Source organism: Leucopleurus acutus, assembly GCF_964270905.1.
Source record: "Leucopleurus acutus genome assembly, chromosome: 1".
Classification (NCBI taxonomy): Eukaryota; Metazoa; Chordata; class Mammalia; order Artiodactyla; family Delphinidae; genus Leucopleurus; species Leucopleurus acutus.
In genome coordinates, this window is record NC_139142.1 from 67,138,320 (window position 1) to 67,161,954 (window position 23,635).

Sequence of the window (23,635 nt, forward strand, 5' to 3'; positions counted from 1 at the left end):
CAGATGTCCAACTCTGTCTCCTCTGGACCAGCTCTGCCTGTGCTGCACCCTGAAAAAAGTCTCTCCAGGAAGTAAGCTGGTGCAATTGTAGGGCTCATCTTGTTTGTTTTCTTCTCTTAGGGATCCCTGTCCTGTGCTTCCTGACATCCATTGTCTGAAAAATCACTGTTTCTTATGTTTTGTCTGGTTTACATTTCTTTGGCTTTCAAAGGATGTTGCAATCATCCGTTGCATTTTACTGTGTCTGCCTCTGGCTCCAACACTCAGATTTGAACCCAGCGGGTTCAAATGATGTCATTAGGACATCTCGGGGCTCTGCATTGGTTTCATTCTCATGCATCTTGTGGTAATATCGACAACCTCATATTTAAGGCCCTCCAGTTTAAGTCCAGCAGAAAAGAGAGTGGCCCTGCTTTGTCTCAGCAGGAATCTAATTGCCTCTCCTTGGCTGGATTTGTTTACTTATCTATCCCTTAACCATTTACTTGTCAGGAATGGTGTCAGCTCCACCTGAGTCACATGGTGAAAGAAGAGGAAGAAAAGATTGGGGTGACAAAAATCAGGGAAAAGGATACTGGCAGAAAAGTCAACATGTTATTACAGCCACTTAGCCATGGTCCTTCAGGAGAGTCCTGGAGTTGATGTAGCTGTCTCTGGATTCTTAGGATACTGTGTCATCTTCATACATAGAGCTTTCTTTTAGCAAAATCTGCTGTTCCTCTTGAAACTGAGCCACATTGATGGGGTGGATGATTGATAATTTAGAATCATCCTGAGGTTTCCATGATAAAAGCAGCTACAAACATTTAAAGCCTGGTACACACTCATCAACATCCAGAAACTTCTTTGGATATAAACTTTTTAAAACTTTTTAAAATTGAAGTATAGTTGATGTATAATATTATATGTTACACGTGTACAGTATAGTGCTTCACAATTTCTAAAGGTTATACTCCATTATAGTTATTATAAAATATTTGCTATATTCCCTGCATTGTATAATATATCCATGTAGCTTATTTTATGCATAATAGTTTAATAGTTTGTACCTCTTAATCCCCTACCCCTATATTGCCCCTCTCCCCTTCACACTCCCCACTGGTAACCACTGGTTTGTTCTCTATATCTGTGAGTCTGTTACTTTTTTGTTATATTCACTAGTTTGTTGTATTTTTAGATTCCACATATAAGTGATATCATACTGTATTGTCTTGCTCAGTCTGACTTATTTCACTTAGCATAATAACCTTCAAGTCCATCCCTGTTGCTGCAAATGGCAAAATTCCATCCTTTTTTATGGCTGGGTAATATTCCATTGTATATATGTACCACATCTTCTTTGTCCATTCGCCTGTTGATGGACACTTGGGTTGCTTCCTTGTCTTGGCTATTGTAAATAACGCTGGATATAAAATTTTGAGATTTATGATTCTGTTGAACCCAGGGCAATTCAACAAAGCGAAGTTGAATAGTCCCTAGTTCTCTCTGCTAAGTCTATGTCTATTTTGATGTGGTCACTATAACAAATCAGAAATTCAGTTTCCAGTTTTCTTTAGTCACATATCACCTCAGTACAGTCTCATCAGCCCCTGGAGTCAGGTTGCTCTGTGCTTTGCAATCTTAAAAAATCGTGAAAAAATTTCTTCAAATGTCTATGGTGCGATGATCTGGGTCTATTTAAGTAAGTTTAAAAGTCTTCACACAACTTCTATTCACCTTCTTTTGAATATTACCTAAAAATTGTGAATTTTAAGAGCATGAGTTGAAAATTCACAGTTTAGATCACACTGCAATGGGGTCTGTCTTACAGTTTGTCTCAGCACAAAGTACCCAATGGTGAGGAAACAGAAGCTTCCGTTTCAGGGCAAACTTCCGTCTTGACTTGAATTTCCTCTCAGTCCTTCATAATTTTGCCTTTCCCTTTCACTGTAGAGCCCCATCTGACCTTTCCCATGTTTATGCCAAACTACTCAAATTCTTTCAGACAGGCAACTGAGCCTGCCAGTTCCTGTGTGTGAGCTCATCGGTAAGGTGTTTGTTTTGTTGAATATCCTGAGCTGGCTGGTTCAGGTGAGCTGCATTGCCTGGAGGGTCCCATGTTAGATGCCCCTGCTCTGTACCACTCATTATGCACAGGAGGAAAAAGAGGGGTAAAGTGACTGACTCAGGTTGATCGGTGAGGAGTGGCTTGGCAAGACTCCAAGCTTCCTGCTTCCTCAGCCAGGAGATTTTCAGCAGTGGGACTTGGAGCAGAGAGATGTGCGTGCTGTCTTTGGCTCCACCATGTACCAGCCATGACTTTGAGCAGGGTATCTAACCCTCTGAGTTTTGTTTCCATCTATAAAATTGGAGCTGTACCACCTACTTGACAATGCTGTTGTGAGGATTAATTGATGCATGCAACTTTTGTAAATCACCTGGCAGAGCAGTTCCCTTTCCTATTGATCTTTGCCTCTCATCTGAGCTTTCTCGGGGCAGGAATCAATTCCTCTGAAGAGAATAACCCTTGTGGAGACAGATGAAACTGGTTTCTGAATCAGTCAAGCTCTGGCCTTGCTGGTTCAGACTTGCTGGGCTCCCTAGCCCAAGATACCAGCAACTGTGACCCTGGCAATATTGTGGATGACCATGCTAGGTAATGCACACCAGGACAGATGGGACTAAGCTTGGATAGTTTGAGAAAGGCCAAAGTTTCCCCAGAGATTTCTTTAAAAGGCCCAAAACCTTTATAGTCCCACAAAAAGGTTTCTGTATCAGGATATTTTATATGAATTTAAGGCAAGCTTGAAAGAAATTATTTTACATTCATTGACAAGACTATTTTCCTAACTCATTTTTTTCTTCAATTTTAAAAATTGAAGTAGAGTTGATTTACAGTGTTGTGGTAATCTCTGCTGTACAGCAAAGTGACTCAGTTATACACATACTTATATATTTTTATATTCTTTTCCATTATGGTTTATCATAGGATATTGAATATAGTTCCCTGTGCTATACATTAGGACCTTGCTGTTTACCCATTCTAAATGTAATAGCTTGCATCTACCAACCCCAAACTCCCAGTCCATCCCTCTCCCTCCCCCACTCCCCCTTGGCAACCACAATTCTGTTCTCTATGTCTGTGAGTCTGTTTCTGTTTCATAGATAGGTTCATTGTGCCATATTTTAGATTCCACATATAAGTGATATCGTATGGTATTTGTCTTTCTCTTTCTGACTTACGTCACTTAGTGTGATAATCCCTAGCTGCATCCATGTTGCTGCAAAGGACATTATTTCATTCTTTTTTAATGGCCATTGTGTATATGTACCACATCTTTATCCATTCATCAGTTGATGGACTTTAGGTTGTTTCCATGTTTTGGCTATTGTGGCTAGTGCTACTATGAACACAGAGGTGCATGTATCTTTTTGCTTATTTTTAATATACTGTTTTATATTTGCTTCAAACAGTGGATTATGTTTTTTTGTTGTTGTTTAGTTTTTTTAATCTTTATGGGAGTATAATTGCTTTACAATGTTGTGTTAGTTTCTGCCATACAACAAAATGAATCAGCTATATGTATACATATATCCCCATATCCCCTCTCTTGAGCCTCCCTCCCACCCTCCCTATCCCACCCCTCTAGGTGGTCACAAAGCATCGAGCTGATCTCCCTGTGCTATGCAACAGCTTCCCACTAGCCATCCATATTATATTTGACATATATGTCAATGCTACTCTCTCACTTTGTCCCAGCTTCCCCTTCCCCATGTCCTCAAGCCCCTTCTCTACGTCTGTTTTTATTCCTGCCCTGCCACTAGGTTCATCAGTACCATTTTTTTAGATTCCATATATGTGTGTTAGCATACAGTATTTGTTTTTTTCTTTCTTACTTCACTCTGTATGACAGACTCTAGGTCCATCCACCTCACTACAAGTAACTCAATTTCATTCCTTTTTATGGATGAGTAATATTCCACTGTATATATGAGCCACTTCTTTTTTTTTTTTTGTGGTATGCAGGCCTCTCACTGTTGTGGCCTCTCCCGTTGCAGAGCACAGGCTCCAGACGTGCAGGCTCAGCGGCCTTGGCTCATGGGCCCAGCCGCTCCGCGGCACGTGGGATCCTTCCAGACTGGGGCACGAACCCGTGTCCCCTGCATCGGCAGGCGGACTCTCAACCACTGCACCACCAGGGAAGCCCCACTTCTTCTTTATCCATTCATCTGTCAATGGACATCTAGGTTGCTTCCATGTCCTGGCTATTGTAAATAGTGCTGCAGTGAACATTGTGGTACATGTATCTTTTTGAATTATGTTTTTCTCAGGGTATATGCCCAGTAGTAGGATTGCTGGGTCATATGGTAGTTGTATTTTTAGATTTTTAAGGAACCTTCATACTGTTCTCCATAGTGGCTGTATCAATTTACATTCCCACCAACAGTGCAAGAGGGTTCCCTTTTCTCCACACCCTCTCCAGCATTTATTGTTTGTAGATGTTTTGATGATGGCCATTCTGACCAGTGTGAGGGATCCCTCATTGTACTTTTGATTTGCATTTCTCTAATGATTAGTGATGCTGAGCATCTTTTCATGTGTTGGCAATCTTTATGTCTTCTTTGGAGAACTGTCTATTTAGGTCTTCCACCCATTTTTGGATTGGGTTATTTTTTTTTTTTTTTGATATTGAGCTGCATGAGCTGCTTGTATATTTTGGAGATTAATTCTTTGTCAGTTGCTTCATTTGCAAATATTTTCTCCCATTCTGAGGGTTGTCTTTTCATCTTGTTTATGGTTTCCTTTGCAAAAGCTTTTAAGTTTCATTAGGTCCCATTCATTTATTTTTTATTTCCATTACTCTAGGAGGTGGGTCAAAAAAGATCTTGCTGTGATTTGTCATATAGTGTTGTGCCTCTGTTTTCCTCTAAGAGTTTTATGGTGTTTGGCCTTACATTTAGGTCTTTAATCCATTTTGAGTTTATTTTTGTGTATGTTGTTAAGAAGTGTTCTAATTTCATTCTTTTGCATGTAGTTTAGAGTTTTTTCCAGGTATACTCCCAGGAGTGGGATTGCTGGATCATATGGTAATTGTATTCAATATTTTTAGTTTTCTGAGGAACCTCCATAATGTTTTCCATAATGGTTGTACCAACTTATATTCCCACCGACAGTGTAGGAGGGTTTCCTTTTCTCCACACCCTCTCCAGCATTCAATTGTAGACGTTTTAATGATGGCCATTCTGACCCTCATTTTAAAATGCAAAGGTAACAAGAAAAGAGCATTCTGCACATTTATTTAGATTCTGACTTCTCCATTTCTAAGGAGACAGGGACACTGCTTTTTCTCCTCTGTAGCTTATCACCTTGATTAACCTTATTGTCTTTGCATAATGGTCTCTCCTGAAGCCCTGAGTGCCAGCCACTTTGACAGATGTAGTGCTATGGACTGAATGTGTCTCCCACAAATTCAAATGCTGAAGTCTTAATCACCGATGTAATGGTATTTATCTTTGTTTTGTATTGGAGTACAGTTGATTTACAATGTTGTGTTAGTTTCAGGTGTACAGCAAAGTGATTCTGTTATACATATACACATATCTATTCTTTTTCAAATTCTTTTCCCATTTAGGTTGTTACAGAATATTGAGCAGAGTTCCCTGTGCTACATAGTCCTTGTTTGTTGTCTATTTTAAATGTAGTACTGTGTATATGTCAATCCCAAACTCCCAATTTATCCCTCCCCCGCCACCTTTCCCCTTTGGTAACCATAAGTTTGTTTTCTAAGTCTGTGAGTCTGTTTCTGTTTTGTAAATAAGTTCATTTGTATAATTTTTTTTTTAGCTTTCCCATATAAGCAATATCATATAATATTTGTCTTTCTCTGATTTACTTCACCTATTATGATAATCTCCAGGTCTATTCATGTTGCTGTGAATGGCAGTATGGCATTATTTCATTATTTTTAATGGCTGAATAATATTCCATTGTATGTATGTACCACATCTTCCTTATCCATTCCTCTGTTGATGGACATTTAGGTTGCACTTAGGGACATTTATGTTCCCTTTCCTCCACACCCACTCCAGCATTTATTGTTTGTAGACTTTTTGATGATGGCCATTCTGACTGGTGTGAGGTGATGTCTCATTGTAGTTTTGATTTGCATTTCTTTAATAATCAGCAATGTTGAGCATCTTCTCATGTGCCTGTTGGTCACCTGTATGTTTTCTTTGGAGAAATGTCTATTCAGGTCTCTGTCCACTTTCTGATTGGGTTGTTTGTTTTTTTGATATTGAGATGAATGAGCTGTCTGTAAATTTTGGAAATGAATCTCTTCTCGGTAACAATGTTTGCGAATATTTTCTCCCATTCTGTGGGTTGTCTTTTCATTTTTTTTATGGTTTCCTTTGTGTGCAAAAAAGCTTTTGAGTTTAATTAGGTCCCATTTGTTTATTTTTGTCTTTATCTCCATTGCTCTAGGAGACAGATGAAAAAAGATATTGTGCCATTTATGTCAAAAATTGTTCTGCCTATGTTTTCCTCTAAGAGCTTTATAGTATTAGGTCTTACATTTAGGTCTTTAATCCATTTTGAGTTTGTTTTTGTGTATGGTGTTAAAGAATGTTCTAATTTCATTCTTTTACATGTAGCTGTCCAGTTTTCCCAGCACCATTTATTGAAGAGACTGTCTTTTCCCCAGTGTAATGGTATTTGGAGGTAGGGTCTTTGGGAGGTAACTGGGTTTGGATGAGGTCATGGGGTGGAGTCCCCACAATGGGATTAGTGCCTTTAAAAGGGGATGGAGGGACCAGAGCTTGCTCTGTACTCTCCACCATGTGAGGACACATGGCTGTCTGCAAATCAGGAAGAAGGTTCTCACCAGACAGTGGATCTGCTGGTACCTTGATCTTAGAATTCCCAGCATCCAGAATTGTGAGAAGTACTTTGTTGTATAAGCCACCCAGCCTATGGTAATTTGTTATAGCAGTCCAAACATGCTTTAAATTTCATCCCAGGAATAAGTCACATTAGCCAACCACTACCCACCTAGAATTATTTTTCTTGACCTGTGCTTTGGTACAATAGCATTGACTCATGGTAGGTGGGGGTGTGGAAAGAAGTGGTTCTGTTAATTAATCTGTTGTTTTATCTATTATCAGGATGTTGTCTGTAACACTACAGATTTCTCTTGATGAGGCTCATTAGGAGGAAAAGCTCCCTGGCCTTTATAATAGGAACAGTTCTTTTCTCTGGAGCGATTGGTTTGGTTTTATATGACTGCCTTGAGATATATGACTGATCAACATTCCTTTTTAGTGCTGTGTGGCAGGCAGATAGGAAGGTTAGAATCAAATTTAACACTTACTTTTACATATTATTTAGAACTTTACAGGATAAATGTTTTGTATTTGTCTGTTCCAGATGTTGTTAATATTTGACTTTTGACATTATATAAAGGAGGGATTTTATGTGATAAAATGTACGTAGCTGTGCCAGACAGAGAAGCGACATTAAAGTGGCTATAAAATCTAGAGGCAACATGGGAAACAAACGATGGGAAGGTAATTTTACAATTAAAATGCATACAATTTAGGAGATGTAGGAGATTCATGAACCAATGAAATAACACTTGTATATTACATTCTTAAACTTTTACTAGCTTCAATCATAATATATTGGTTATTATATTAATATTTTAACATTATATTCAGACAGAGCTTTCCTTCCTTCCAAAGTACTTTCTTTCTCATTTGTCAAACATAACAGGAGAGATAATGTACAATGTTAAAATTTATTTCTGAAATGCTTTATTGTTTTAATCAGTACACATTATATTAAGTATAGAATTTCCTTAAAAATTAACAAATAATTCTAAGTTTCACTGTTAGGACATTGATATGAAGAAAGGAAACATCTGGCTCTTTTGACTTTTTACATTTATCCAAATTCTAAATAGATTCTCATGTTAAGGTTCTTCTGTGTTATTTTTGTCCAAGTTGTGACAGCTAAAACAAAACATAAAATCATAAATATTACTGTTTTTAATCACAAAAGAAACTTGGGCTTGAATTATATTTGTAAACACCTTAAATGCACACTTTTATCATGGTAAAATCCAGGCTTTCTATTTCATGCACTGCATTTCTAGAATAATACATTTTCATTCAATATTCACCACTAACTCAAATGTTTAAGATTCGTAGATATTTAAAACCTGTCATGGCAAAAAGATGTGTAAACATTATATAGGAGTAAATTCAAGTAATGGAAAACAAAAATCTAAGAATAAAAAATTAATATTAATTCACTATGAAAATGTAAAGAAAAACAACATCATGTGTGACTTTACTGCTGACAGTTCACTTTTCTATATTATTTCTAAAAGAACTTAGAAATATATTTAATATATTTCTAAAGATCATTAAAAGGAAGGGAAAAGGCTTTCAATTCTGGAAGGCTGGGTAAACTATTGCACCAAGTCTATGACAGAGAGATAGAAATTATAAACTTTAAACAAATACAAAAACCAACCACCTGTAGGCAATGGGGAGCAACTGAAAGCAGGTGGCTTCTGGAACAGAATCAACACTTGGAAGGAGGGAATAGCCCGGACTGAGTTCTCTGGTTCTGTGGCTCTTAGCCTGAAGGCAGGCCACAGTTGGTGCTATACTGGCAGCTAAAACTGACAGAAAACCTGCAGTCTTTCTGGACTGAAAAACCAGAGGAAAGAGTTTGGGGGCAACAGACTGTACAGACTAACAAACAGGTGAGATTTGAACTGCTGCCCAAGAGACAGAGTTTGAACTTTGGGTCTGACCAATACTCTTCAGAGAAATAGAATTCAGTTTCCAAAATACAACATTCAAAATGTAAAGGATACAATCTAAAATTAGTAAATATATGAAGAAACAGGAAAATGGAGCCATTCTCTAGGGGGAAAGACAATGGAAACCAACAGTGAGATGATCCATGTGTAGTAATTAATAGACCAGGGGTTTTTTTTGGCCATGCCGCATGGCATATGGGATCCTACTTCCCTGACCAGGGATCGAACCTGTGCCCCTTGCATTGGAAGTGCAGTGTCCTAACCACTGGACCCCAAGGGTGGGCCCATAGTAGACCACGTTTTAAAAGCAGCTAGGACAATATCTTCAATGAAATAATGAAAAATAGGCTCACAATGAATGAAAAAAGGAAATCTCAACATAAAAATATGAACTACATTTTAAAAAAATCCAAGTGAAAATTAAAGAACTGGTAAATACATCAAACAGCAGAATGGAGATAGCAAAAGAAAGACTTATTGAATCTGAAGACAGAGCAACTTATAGACGTTAAAGAACAGAATCCTCAGGGATTTGTGGGACACTATAAACAGTTAAACATAAATGTAAATGGAGTCCCAAAAGGAGAGACAAAAGTGGGCATAAAAATTCTTGAAGAACTAACAGCTGAAAATTCCCTAAATTTGGTGAAGGTATAAATTTATAGACTCAGGAAGCTCAGTGATCCCCAAGCAAGATACACAGAAGTCATGCATAGATACATTATAATTAAATTGCTGAAAACCAAAGATAATGATAAAATCTTGAAAGCACCAGAGAAAGATTACGCATTACATATAAATTTACACTGATCTGACCCTGAGAAAACTCTTCAAAAAGAGTCATGTACCAAAATGTTCACTGCAGCTCTATTTACAATAGCCAGGACATGGAAGCAACCTAAGTGACCACCAACAGATGAATGGATAAAGAAGATGTGGCACATATATACTATGGAATATTATTTAGCCATAAAAAGAAAGAAATTGAGTTATTTGTAGTGAGGTGGTTGGACCTAGAGTCTGTCATACAGAGTGAAGTAAGTCAGAAAGAGAAAAACAAATACTGTATGCTAACACATATATATGGAATCAAAAAAAAAGGTCATGAAGAACTAGGGGCAAGATTGGAATAAAGACACGGACCTACTAGAGTATGGACTTAAGGATATGGGGAAGGGGAAGGGTAAGCTGTGACAAAGTGAGAGAGTGGCATGGACATATATACACTACCAAACGTAAAATAGATAGCTAGTGGGAAGAAGCCTCATAGCACAGGGAGATCAGCTAGGTGCTTTGTGACCACCTAGAGGGGTGGGAGGGAGGGACACGCAAGACGGAAGAGATACTGGGATATAGGTATATTATAACTGATTCACTTTGTTATAAAGCAATTATACTCCAATAAAGATGTTAAAAAAAAATTTACACTGATCTGAATGGCTGCTGACTTCCTATAAGAAACAATGAAAGACAGAAGACAGTGGACTGACATCTTTAAAGTGCTGAAAAACTGTCTACCAGAACTTTGTATCCAGAAAAAATATTTATATATATGTATATATGTACAGGTGTGTGTGTGTGTGTGTGTATATATATATATAATTATTTAAGAATAAAGGTGAAATAAAGACATTTTCATCTAATAAAAAATTAAGAGAACTCACTGCTAGCATACCAGAGCTACAGTGAATGCTAAAAGTTTTTCAGTCAACAGATGGAAATTAAAATCTATAAGTAGGGGGACTTCCCTGGTGGCACAGTGGTTAAGAATCTGCCTGCCAATATAGGGGACACAGGTTCAAGCCCTGGTCCAGGAACATCCTACATGCTGCAGAGCAACTAAGCCCGTGCACCACAACTACTGAGCCTATGCACTACATCCTGCGTGCCAGAACTACTGAAGCCCACGCACCTAGAACCCGTGTTCTGCAACAAGAGAAGCCACTGCAATGAGAATTTCCGTGCATCGCAACAATGAGTAGACCCCACTCACAGCAACGAGAGAAAGCCCACATACAGCAATGCAGACCCAATGCAGCCAAAAAAAAAAAAAAAAAAGAGAAGCTATAAGTAGGGATGAAGAGCACTGGAATTTACATCCATATAAATGCAAAGATTTATGTCTTTGTTATAAACATGACTGAAGCACAAATGGTAACACTGTCCACTGTCTTGTGAGGTTAATGATGTATGTAGATGTAAAATATGACAATCACAGCATAAATGTTGAGGGTATGTATGGTTGCAAGGTTTCTACATTTAACGCAAGTGGCATAACAGAGCAACCCTAAATTTGTAATGCAGAGATATAGCTAAAAAAAAAAAATCTGTGGATGAATTAAAGTGGAATTTTAAAAAGTGTTCAAATAATACAAAGAAAGGTAGGAAAGAGGAATCAGTAAAGTGCTAGACCTAAATCTAATCATATTAATAATTACATTAGATGTTAATAGACCAATAGACTCCAATTAAAAGAGACTGTATAATGGTTTAAAAAAAAACAACACAAGATCCACTTATATTCTACCTACAAGATATATGCTTTAAATATAAATGCATAGACAAGTTGAAAGTAAACAGACGGAGAAGTTATAAGATGCAAACTAAGTGTAAGAATGCTAGGGTGGTTATATTAATGTCAGATAAAGCAGACCTCAAGACAAAGAGCATTACCAGATATGTAGAGGAATACTGCATATAAAAGAATCCATTCATCAGGAATATACAATAATAAGTCTGTATGTACCTAATAACAGAACTTAAAAACACAAAAAGCAGAAATTGACAGAACTAAAGGAAAAGACAATTCCACAATCACAGTCAGAGATTTTAATACCAATCTTTCAATACCTGATAGAACTAGACCAAAAAAAAAATAAAAATAAAGACATAGAGGATCTAAGTAATGTTATCAACTACCTTGACCAAATTAATGTTTATAGAACCCTTCCTTCAATTTCTGCATAATGCATGTTCTTTTTTAGGTGCATATGGAGTGCTTAACAAGATAGACCATATGTTGGGCCAGAAAAGGAATTTAAATAAATTCTGCAATAATGAACTTATGTATAGAATGTTCTATGACAAAAAGGGAATTAAATTAGAACTCAGTAAGAGTAAGATATCTAGAAACCCACAAATACTTGAAACAACAACAGATCTCTATACATGGGCTAAAGAATAAACTACCAGGTAAATTAAAAATATTTCCAACAATGGTAATAAAAACATAACATCAACATTTGTAGAATGTGGCTAAAGCAGTGTTTGGCAAGAGTTTAAATTTTATGATTTTCAATGTTTATTTTAGAAAAGAAAAGCTAAAGTTAATGACTTAATGATTATCCAATATCAGAAGCTAGTAAAAGAAGAACAATGTAAACCCAAAGTAATCAACACAAAGGAAATAATAAAAAGTAGAAACCAAGGAACAGAAAACAAATAGAGTATAAAATAGATAAGTAATAAGAACCTCCAGTGTAAAAAAAAATAAAATTCAAAAAAAATAAAATAAAATTCAAAGGTTAAAAAGAAGAAAACAAATAGAGAAAATTAGCATTAACATCATATGCTTCATTAAAAGAATTAATAAAATTGAGAGTCTTCTAGTTAATCTAACAAAGAAAAATTCCATTTACATGATGTTCTAAAATAGACAAGACTAATCTATGGTGGAAAAACATCAAGACAGTGTTTTGGGAGCAGGCTTTGACTAGGAGCAAGGATTGACTGGCAAAGGCCATAAAGGAACTCTGTGGTGTAATGGTTCTGTATCTTGATAGGGGTTTGGGTTATACTCAGGTGAATGAAACATCTGACAAAGTTAGGAATGTACACTTAAGATACGTGTATTTCACTATTGTAAATTTTATCTCCAAAGGTAAAACAACAACAACAACAAACTAAACAAATAATGAAATCTAGTTAATGATATTGGCAATGAAGTATTAAGGGGGAAGTGTACTGATAGCTACAATTTACTTTGAAATTAATACAGGTGGAGCAAGGAATAGAATGAAGAATGGAAAGATGGACAGGTATCTTATAAAGCAAGTACAATAAAATGTTAATGGGGAGTATGCACATGTTCAGTGCAAATTCTCTTCAGTTTTTCTGTATGTCTGAAATTCTCACAATACCACTGGGCCACCTCATTAAGGTTAAAAATACAAGAACCATATAATGTGGGTAAGAAACTTGTGCTAGAAAAAGATGCTAGGAAGAGCTGCTAAAAACGAGCACAGGGTACAGTTATGATTTTTATGGCAGCCAAGGTAAGGGTGAATGGATATTATTGGTCAGCCTATTGAGCCTTTCAGGTAGTTTAAGCTTTAAAAAGTTGAAGTTAATGTAATTACTGAGAACAGTCATGGAAACAATAGTAAAAGAATGTAAAGACTCTGTACACCTCAGCTACTGCTGTCATTAACTTTCAAGGTGAATGTAATTCTGCTGTATCAACTGAGCACATACAACCCCTTAATAAGGTTACTTAATTTCTCAGCTAGGCAAAGTCAGAAATGTGGACAATATGTCAAGGAAATGCTGAAATGAATTTAGCCTAAGTGAGTAACACTACTCCAATTAAAAATTTTCTGAATTAAATTTACCTTTTCATAGATTTGGGATAATGGAAATAATGTTACTTATAAGAGTTTCCTTTATAGTTGTCCATGGTACAACCTTACATTCTTTTAGCTCTATGGCTTTTAGTTTCAGCTGGTTCAGATGAACATGATTATCTTGCTCTCTTCTGAAAAATATCAACAGCAACTTAGGGTATGTTAACAAACTAAAAAGTACACTTTACCTGTTTTATGAACTGTGTAGCATTAAAAAGTTCACTGCAGCCATATAAGATGTGCTTGCCTTGTTTCCCCTGTAAAAAAATCAGATACAGAACTCAGATACAAGTAACAAGTAATATTTTCAATATTCCCAAGAAGAGGGGTTAAACCTAATAAGACTTTTGGTTATTCTTAAAAGTTTTAATTTTTTGGGGGGGGAGTATTGGATTTTAGTGTACACATGTCTATCCTAAAATTACATGGAATAAAGGAGTGAGATGGGCATAGTTTTTTTTTTTCTTCAAAATATAGGTGGTAGGTACACTTCTAGTGCCATTTACACTGAAAATAGAAGGAATGTGATTACTGACACATTTCATGGGAGCCACAATTATTTATAAAATCTTAGGCCAACATTCTTCCAATGTAAGATCTGTAACTACTTGAAGAAAACATTCTTCAAGTTTTGTTACGCTGCAAGTAGGATATGGTGTGAGTAGCAGGGACTGTCATTTCAGACTCATTTGTGATAATACAGTATTTATGTCTTAATATACCCTATTCCATTCTGTAACTCTATGAATTTCATTCTGAATTTTGACAGAATGTTGGAACCCAATTACAAGCAGTCAAACTTTTTGATTGGAGAATTTTGGTAAGTTCTTAATGCTGAAATTCTTACATGTATTGTGAACTTGAATGTAAATTTGTTAAGATTTTTTTTGTAAAGTAAAAAGTTTATTCCATAACAAAGCAAATATGATTAATTAATCAGGAACAAAAAGAATTACAGCTTTGTAATACAAGATAAGGACATTTCTCTGTGATGTATGAGCCGAATAACATCGCTGGCTGAATAAATGTTCTAGCTGACCTTCTCTGAGAACAAGTAAAACGAGAGTCACACCTCACTCTCCTTTTCTTCAAATTGAGATGGTATGTGCAGCCATAAAATAGGGTCATATAATTGGGATTCTTGAGGCTATACTCACAAAAGGGTAGAGGTCACAGTACATAGGGAAACATTAGAGGGGTCCAAAACTTCTAGGCACAGCTCCCATCTCAGTAATATGACACATTTCATTTTCAGCTGTGAACCACCAAGATACAGTGGAGATACCCTGGTCTCAGTGGAGCCCCAGTCTTGTCCAAGGAAGGGTTTTTTATACCTCTCTGATCACATAGCCAGAATCAGGCTGCGTGAATAGGCTTAACAGCAGAAACAAGAAAACATGACAGAAACCAGGTGCAAATCAATCTTTACATTTTCCATTAAAGAATGTTGACAAGCTAGTGCAAGTTGCCCCCTAGTCTAGCTTGGACCCTAGCACAGGCCTATTTTAAACACTAGTTAATACATTTCATTCAGGGTTGGCCTAACATTAGCACAGGTTATATTAACTAGCTGAGATTAATCTTGTGCTTATATAAGTACATTCCCTCTCCACCCTTGACAAGCTTGCTTAATTCTAATTATTTGTCATCATTTTTCATCTTTTATAGCATTTATAGAATACAAAAACAAACACAAAAATTCTAATCTTTTGATCATCCAGTAAGGTAGGTATAGCTTTAATCTTTAACACCTCAGTTTAGTAATATTTCAGTGTAAATTTATTCTTAATTATGCACAAATTTGATATTTCTTCCTTCCATTAAAAATTGAACTAATGTACTAATACCTTGATTCAATGTAACAATTAATTATTAACTAAATCTAGTTAATTCTCTAGCCAATCACCTTCCATCAAAAGAACAACTTGTGGTGGCTTTAAGTAAAATTCCCAATACATTTGGTCATTGATATCAGTATTATCAAATGTCTTGTGAAAAATCAATCCATTTAATTTTTATCAAATACATCAGTGTTATACCAAATAGCAGTTACATTGTAAGTTAGACTAACATGATTACTAAATAAATCACATAGAATCATTATAGTATTTTCTTTGCCTTCCCAACAAAAATGGCACTTGCCCGTTGTTATGTGAACTGGTATAAATCAAGTGCCATGTTAGATACATTCTCAATTACAAGTCTCTTGTAGGCATAAGCCGTAAGTTTTGTTTCATACTACCAGGTTGCACTAACATGGGTTTCCGATGTCATGAGGGAGGCTGTCATAGACCTACTAGCTCAGTTTCCCCTGAATGGGGCTGAATGATAGGAAGAAGATGAAGATGAAGATGACTCAGAACAAAGGAAACAGTAAGACCAAACGGGATTAAAAAACAAAGAATTCTCAGGATAATTAAACTACATGGCTTAGCAGCTACTACACATTAATGGCTGTATGAAAAACCCATAGGTAACAGCAAACTTAATGGTGAAAGATTGGATGCTTTGTCCCTAAGATCAGGAAGAAGATAAAGAGGTCTGCTCCAGACTCTTAAATATTGTACTGGAGGGTCTAGTCTAGCCAGGGTAGTTAGGCAAGAACAACATTCCAGATAGGTTAAGGAAGAAGTTAAACTAATTCTATTCAGAGATAACATGATCTTGTATATAGAAAATCCTAAAAATCCAAAAAAACCCACAAACCATCAGAACTAATAAATGAGTTCAATAGGGTTGCCGGACACAAGATCAATATATAACAATCAGATTTCTATACAGTTGCAAAAATGAAATGAAAACAATTCCATCCATAATAGCATAAAAAATACATAGGAGTAAACCTCAAAGAAATACAAAGCTTAAACTCTGAAAATAACAAACTGCAAAGGAACCAAAAAATGTTGAAAGAAAAAGATCTAAATAAACGGAAAAACATTCCACGTCGTGGATTAGAAGACTTAATAGTGTTAAGTTTTGGGGAGTATTTTCATCTTATCTACAGATTCAATGCAATCCCTATCAGAATCCAACTGCCATTAACAGCTGATCCTCAAATTCATACGGAATTGCAGGGAACCCAGAAAATCCAAAACAATCTTGAAAAAGGATAAAGTAGGAAGACTCATACATCCTGATTTCAAAACTCACTACAGTGTAGTACCAGCTCAAGGACAGACCTATGGATCAATGGGATAGAGTTGAGAGTCCAGAAATAAACCCATACATGTATGGTCAACTGATTTTCAACAAGCCTGCCAAGACTGTTACCAAACCACAAGTCCATGTGCCTGACGCACAGTGAGGCCAAACAATACCAAAACGTTGAAGTTTGGAACAGAGAAAGGTTTATTGCAGGGCCATGCAAGGAGATGGGTGGCTCATGCCTTTAAAACCCCAAACTCCCTGAAAGCTTTCAGCGAAGACCTTTTTATAGGAGAAGTGAGGGAGGACTTGGTTAGTTGTTGCAAACGTCTTGGTGTCAGAGCCTTTGTTCTTGAGGTCAGGTCATGGTTAGGTAACCATGTTCCTGTAAATCTCCACCAAACAAATGTTATTCTCTGTTCTGACAAGAAAGGGCAAGGTCCCAAGGTACAGCTTTCACCTTCCAAGGTCCAGGTCCTGGCTAAGAGGAGGCAGATCTCAGTTGGTGGCTCCCTCAGGGCCAGGTCCCCAGACCCTGCCCAGCTGTCATCACTGAGGGAGCCAGGCACCCAGGACTCAACTGGCCCTCAGGCTCCTCAGGCCGCCCATATGGTGGGGGCCAAGTCCCGCAGACTGTGTCCCATGCAGACTGCCACCGCCATCAGGTCATGGAGGTAGGGATGGGGGAGAGGTTCACCGCCGCCTCAAGGCCTGTGCCTGGCCAGTGGGTGGCCTTGGCGAGGGCTCTAGAGCCCTGCAGGACACAGCCCCCAGCCTGTTCCCTGGGGCCCTCCAGCTCATCCACTGGCCTGAGGCTAGGTGAGCTGGAGGGCCCCAGGGAGGAGGCCAGGATCTGCCTCTTACCTCGCTCCGCCTGACCACCACTCTGCCGACCAATGACTGAGCGGGACCTCCTAACCCCGGCTCTAGTTAGTGGTCTCTCAGTAACTGTTGCCTGGTAATGGGTTGCCCAGTAACAGAACCCAGCAAAGGCTCCATGCTAAGGGCTGCATACTGCCTCCCTCTATTACAAGACCACTCAGCGGGGAAAAATAGTCTTTTCAATAAATGGTGCTAGGACAACCTGGATAGCCATATGTAAAAGAATGAACTGGACTTTTTTCTATATACAAAAATTAACTCAAAATGGATCAAAGACCTAAATGTAAGAGCAAAAACTATAAAACCTATAGAAGAAAACACAGGAGTAAATTTTCATGACCTTGGCTTTGGCAAAGAGTTCTTACATATGACACCAAAAGCACACGCAACAAAAGAAAAAAATGAAGGTTTGTACTTTAAAGGACACCAGGTAGAAGGTGAAAAGATCAAAGAATGGGAGAAAATATTTGCCATCATATATCAAGATAAGGGACTTGTATCTAGATTATATAAAGAACTCTTACAAGTCAGTAGTAAAAAGGCAAAATAACCCAATTAAAAAATGGGCAAAGGATCTCAATAAACATTTCTCCAAAGAAGATATATAAATGGCCAATAAACACATGAAAAGATGCTTGACATCATTTAAGTCATCATGGAAATGCAATGAAAACCACAATGAGACACCACTTCACACCCACTAGTACAGCCGAAATCAAAAAGTCAGATAAGTCCTGGCAATGATGTGGAGAAATCAGAACCCTCATACACTGCTGGTAGGAATGTAAAATGGTGCATTTTACATTATTTTTGGAAACAATCTGGCAGTTCCTCACATGGTTAAACACAGTTATTATGACCCAGCAATTCCAAATACATGTTTACATAGAATTACACTGGCCTATTACCTATGGTTCCAGGCGGACAGCAATAGGTTTTACCCAGAATAGACACTCATTTTGGATTTGGACTTACACACCTGGTGACTAAAGCAAATACCTTTAACACCTTTAACATCACAGCAGAAACTGTTTCAATTTGGACTTCCTTTATATACATCACTTGACAAAGAAACCCATTTTGCTGCAGGTGCAGTTCAACAGCATGCTAAGAAGCATACACAGTAGACCGACATCATATACCTTACCAAACACAAAGTAGTGGACTGACTGAAAACTGAAACTGACATTTGAAACATCTACTTTCTAAATTAGGCACATCTCTTTCTAATAAGAGACAGAAAGAGTGGCTTGCATGACAGAATGTGTGTTAAAACATAACAGGCATTTAATTAAAGGGGGAATCAACAGCGAAGAGGTTGTTGAGATACTGTAGGAGAAACAGGGGAGGGAGGAAGTGGGGTAGTAACACAGAAGCCACTAAAAATTTCTCCTGCATTTCTAAAAATGTTTCTTTTTCTCTGCCTGATCCTGTAGTACAGGGACATGAATCACATTTATAAGGTCTGAAGAAAGGATTAACTGCAAACAAGACATCAAGACAATACCTCTAAATCTGTCTGAGGAATGATAGAATGGGATGTTTCTTCTTTTCATCTGTGTAAACTGGGATTAATAGTTTCTGCATCTGTACTAACCAGTGGATAACACAGTCCTATAAACTCGCACTTATCCAACCTGCCTCCTATGACTGGGAATGAAGAAAGGGGAAAGTACTGGCCAATCTCATACTGTTGCCAGCTCTATGGATCAGGCGTCTTGCTGAATCTGATCGTCTTCTAAACCAAGGGCAAAATTCTGGGTAAGAATTAATGACACATGGACGATGGAGAAGTCTTGATTCTCAGGAATGTAACCAATAAGTAAATAATACCAAAAAAAGAAAAAAAAAGCTAATATTATCTTGGTACCTTGCAAGAGGCTGAGAGCAAGAGAATAATACTCTTACCTATATTTATAGATGCCCATAACACCTGCAGAAATAGCCTCCTTTATTTGAAGCTGAAGGTCCAAGACGGGTTCTGGGAGGTTTATGAACGATTTAATCTGGGCTTATTCACGTGCTATGTTTTGATGATGCCAATAACATCTAGGGGATAAACACCTAGAATAATTCTAATGCTTCCTTTTGTTTTACGTATTCTCATTTTACAGGTTTTATATATTTCAGAGGACCCCTTTTGGGAGGCAAAATTAGGATACTGTTGCTGCTCAAAGGCGTACAAAAGAATCTGTTCAACAAAAGAGCCAAAGACCACTGTGTAAATATGAACCTGAGTGATGATCTGTTAAGAAAGGCGCCTGGATACAGGGACATAAAATACCTGTTACATGCCTGATGAGTCATAGTATCATGTGCCCTACTACCTATACACCATGTTTTGGTGGGTGGAGGGTAATAATCAAGGTAAAAAAAATATTTTGTAACCTGAAACCAAGTAAAGAATAACTTGGTGGGCTTACATATCTACCACTGATAACCCTGATGTTGTTCTGATGGAGGTGATTGATCAGAGAAAGAACTAGACTTAGTTAATAAACAATTAATTGTTACATTGATTCAACTTATTAATACATTTCACAAAATTAAAATTTCTGTGGTGGAGAGAGGTAAGAGTTGTGAGGCCTATACATGATTAAAAACAAGTTTGCACTGGAATATCTGGTAAACTGCAATGTTTCTTTAAAGTTATACCTGCATTTCAGGTATAACAAATGGTTAGTATTTGTTAGTATTTTGGTTTTTATCCTTCCTGTTTTTCTGTCCTATAATGTAAAAGAAAAAAGCAGAAAGAATGCTGACAAATGTAATTAAGAAAGCTTAACCAAGGATGGGGTATAAGTACAGGATTAATTTCAGCTGGTCTGTTGTAACCTTGTGTTTATCCTTGGGAACACACCTGGAACCAATCATGTTGTTGACCCTTGGCCAAATCTGAATGAAATAGATTAATATAGTCCTGCCCAAGGTTCACAGGTAGACCAAGGGACAACTTGCACTAGTTTGTCAGCACTGTTTAAAAATTGTACAGATTGATGGTTTACACCTGGTTTCTGTTATGTTCCCTTGGTTTTTGCCTTTGAGCCTAGTCATGCAGCCCGATTCTGGCTATATGAACAGAGAGGGGTATAAAAGACCTCTCCTAGTATAAGATGGATGCTCCCCTGAGACCAAGGTATAGATCTTAGTGGTGGTTCACATTCTGAAGCATGTTATGTGCAACTGAGCTAGGATCCTTGGAGGTACCTGGTGGTTTTGAAGCTCTGTGACATCTGCCTATGTATTTTTTTCTACTGCTGTACCAAAACCTCTACCTTTATTGAAGTCTTATGTAATACAGGACATAAGGAATAATCATTATTCAATATTAAGTGAATTAAATGAAGATTACAAAATGTCATTGCAACAATCACTAGTTCTGTTGCCTCTACATTTTAAATGGTGTTTTTGCTCTTCAAGTTACACCCTTCCCTTCATATTCTTTTGCTTAGTTGTCTGTCACTCCCTGCTGCTGTCAGTTTTGAATAGCACACCACTTCTAACGTGCTACCTCTAAAGCACCTGTTTGCTGAAAAAGCAGACATTCCAAGTTTGTTCGAAGTATGTTGCTGACTTAGGTCAATAAGATGAGAGAAAAGTGCTTATTATTCAGGTAAATGGGGTTCGGTAAATCATCTCACAAAGGGAGACATTTTTAGAACAGGGGCTTATTTGAGGTATCTAAACATTTAAAGTCAAAATAAGATAGCTGCAAAGTACATTACATCAATAAGGTACATTATTTTCCAAATCAAGTAAAATTTTAGGCCAGAAATGTGACAGGAAAACAATGAACATATGGGCATTTTTCCCTATCTGCTGGATTTTTAAACTACCTCTAGAAAAGGGGTTATGTAAGAATCAGGGGAGTCACCAGAGAATGTTAGTATGTTAAAGACATGGAACAACTGTGAAACCTCAAATGATAAAAGAATATAAAGGTCAAATGTACCTTTATGTAGTCAACAAGATTTTGATATTCAATGTAGTTGCCTCCTCCCACCACAAAAACAATTGCCTAAAAATGCAAACAGAATAAAAATAGGTAAGTTAAAAGAAATAGTTAAAACAGTATTTTAACTCTCAAACATGGGGTATAGTCTGGAGCCCATTCCACAACTTAGGATGTGATCCCTTGCTGGCTAGTATTTTTTTACCTAAGTGCCTGATGCTACTTCAATTATAAAGAAATTTATTTCTTAGAAAAGTCTATAAATTTCTAATTTCTATCGAGTAGTAAAATGAAGTGGAGATTTTTCAGAAACAATTCTGAGGAAAATAAACTTCATCCTTCAATTAAACAATACCAAATAAATCCAAAGGGCTTTTTCCAAAAGTTATTTTTGAATTTGTCATTTATAAAGAATCTTAGGTACATGGAATTGGATTTATCAAGACTGCCATACAGTAATCATCATAAAGCTATGTTTAGGACAAAGATATTCTTCAAGACTGCTTGGTTACCTTTCATCCTTCCATTTCAGGGACAGAGGATTTTTATATGAACTTACCTCTTGAAATGGATTTTTGTTCCTTGGAACTGAGCTGTAAGAACAACAACAAAAAACACACACGAAAATTTCACCCAAAGCTTCACTTAAGGATAAAATAGGCATGGGAAACACACAGACACACGCACGCACTATTAGCTATGTATTTACAATTCTTCTTCCTTCACCTTCTTTGAGCCAGGTAGTGAAGTGGGATTCAGAGGAACAGCTAGATGAAGTACATATCTCAGTGTCTAAAAGGGAATGGGACAACTTGTTGACTTCAAAATAAAATTCTAGGAGAAGACTGAGAGGGAAAAGGAAAGACTGAGCAACAGTTCCCACGAGGAGTGGAAATCTGGGTATAAGGTGAATTAATAAAATATATACTTTAGTGGTAAATTATGTAAAATTTTTACCATACTCAACAGATTACAGTTTGTGGGTATCTACATTTGTGAAAAAACTATGCAAACACATGTATGGGAAGGATAACAATTTAGGAGGCAAAGAGGGGATGGAAGAAGGGATGTGTATTTTGCTATAGCTTTTTAATATTTATATATTAATTACATATTTATATATTTGTAATATATTTCAAAAATACTTTCTTGGTGTCAAAGAGATCTTTTAATAAACACAATTTTCAAAGCTTTTGTGAGTCAAATATATATTTGTTTTGAGTGCTAAAATAGGCTTTACAAAGATAACTTAGGTTTTCCTCACAAGCCATTTTTGAAAATCTCAACCAAGGGGAGAGAGCTATTATAACCTCTCAATTATTCACAGGCTGATTCCACAGTTCCATCTTTTCCTCATTTCTGTGGCCTGTGTCAATATTCCATAGAAGGAGCCAGTAGCTGCCCTGACAGAAATGCCTCACAAACTTCCTTCTAGAGTGCTTTAAGTTCCTCTAAGAGTAGACATGAGATGAGATGTGAGACTTAAATAGCACAGCATTACTAGTTATTAAAAACCAAGATCTAATTGTGATGAGACAGCTCAAGAGAAGGCTGAGTCTATTAAAAAATGAAACTGTGTTTCACTGTCTTATCAATGCTAATATTCCTCCTCATTATCATGCATAAACTATAGGGAAGATGGAAAGAATTTCTCAGAAGTTTCTAAAATGCAAAATATATCTACTGATGCAAACACAAGGAAGGAAAAATTGTAAGCTCGAGAACATCAAGAGTTGCAAATCCACCATTTTAAAGTGTACAATCTGGTTTTTAGAATATTTGCAGAGTTGTACAACCATCACCACTGTCTAATTTCAGAACATTTTAATCACCCGCCAAAGAAGCCCCATACCCATTAGTTGTCACTCCTCATTCTCTCCCTTCTATAATTTATTCTTTGTCAAATTCTTTCTTGCCAGCTGCAGTTGCTACCAGCAGCTTCTTTTGTAACTTTGGTAGTGTTTCTGATAAGTTCACAAAAAAGAATAATCTTTTAGGTTACCAAAACAATCTAATAATCAACTTTCTAGTGACTAGATTATCTGTTCTGACTACCTACAAAGATGTGAAAGCTTGGGATAGAGCAAAGACAAAGTTCTAAAGATCCCAAACATAGGGTATAGGCAATAAAGAAGCTTCACCCAAGTTTTGGTGCTAAAGGCCATCCCTCCAGGAAGGTTTTTTCCCTCCTAATTCTGCCTATTCTTTTTCTGTATCTTGTAGGC

General features: G+C 37.0%; 1 protein-coding gene across 2 annotated transcripts in view; it reads right to left on the bottom strand.

The window, feature by feature from the left end:
- Positions 1-7,780: 7,780 nt before the first annotated feature.
- Positions 7,781-23,635, bottom strand: part of SCFD1 (sec1 family domain containing 1) — a gene marked incomplete at its 5' end in the record, with an annotated part of 134,459 nt that continues 118,604 nt past the window's right edge. Inside the window, 4 exons of one of the 2 annotated variants that reach the window (XM_082854025.1) lie at positions 7,781-7,989; positions 13,621-13,689; positions 21,411-21,476; positions 21,970-22,003. In XM_082854025.1, coding sequence (XP_082710151.1) covers positions 7,966-7,989; positions 13,621-13,689; positions 21,411-21,476; positions 21,970-22,003 — 193 coding nt within the window. In that variant the 3' untranslated portion in view covers positions 7,781-7,965. The other variant, XM_082854026.1, reaches the window with a different exon arrangement.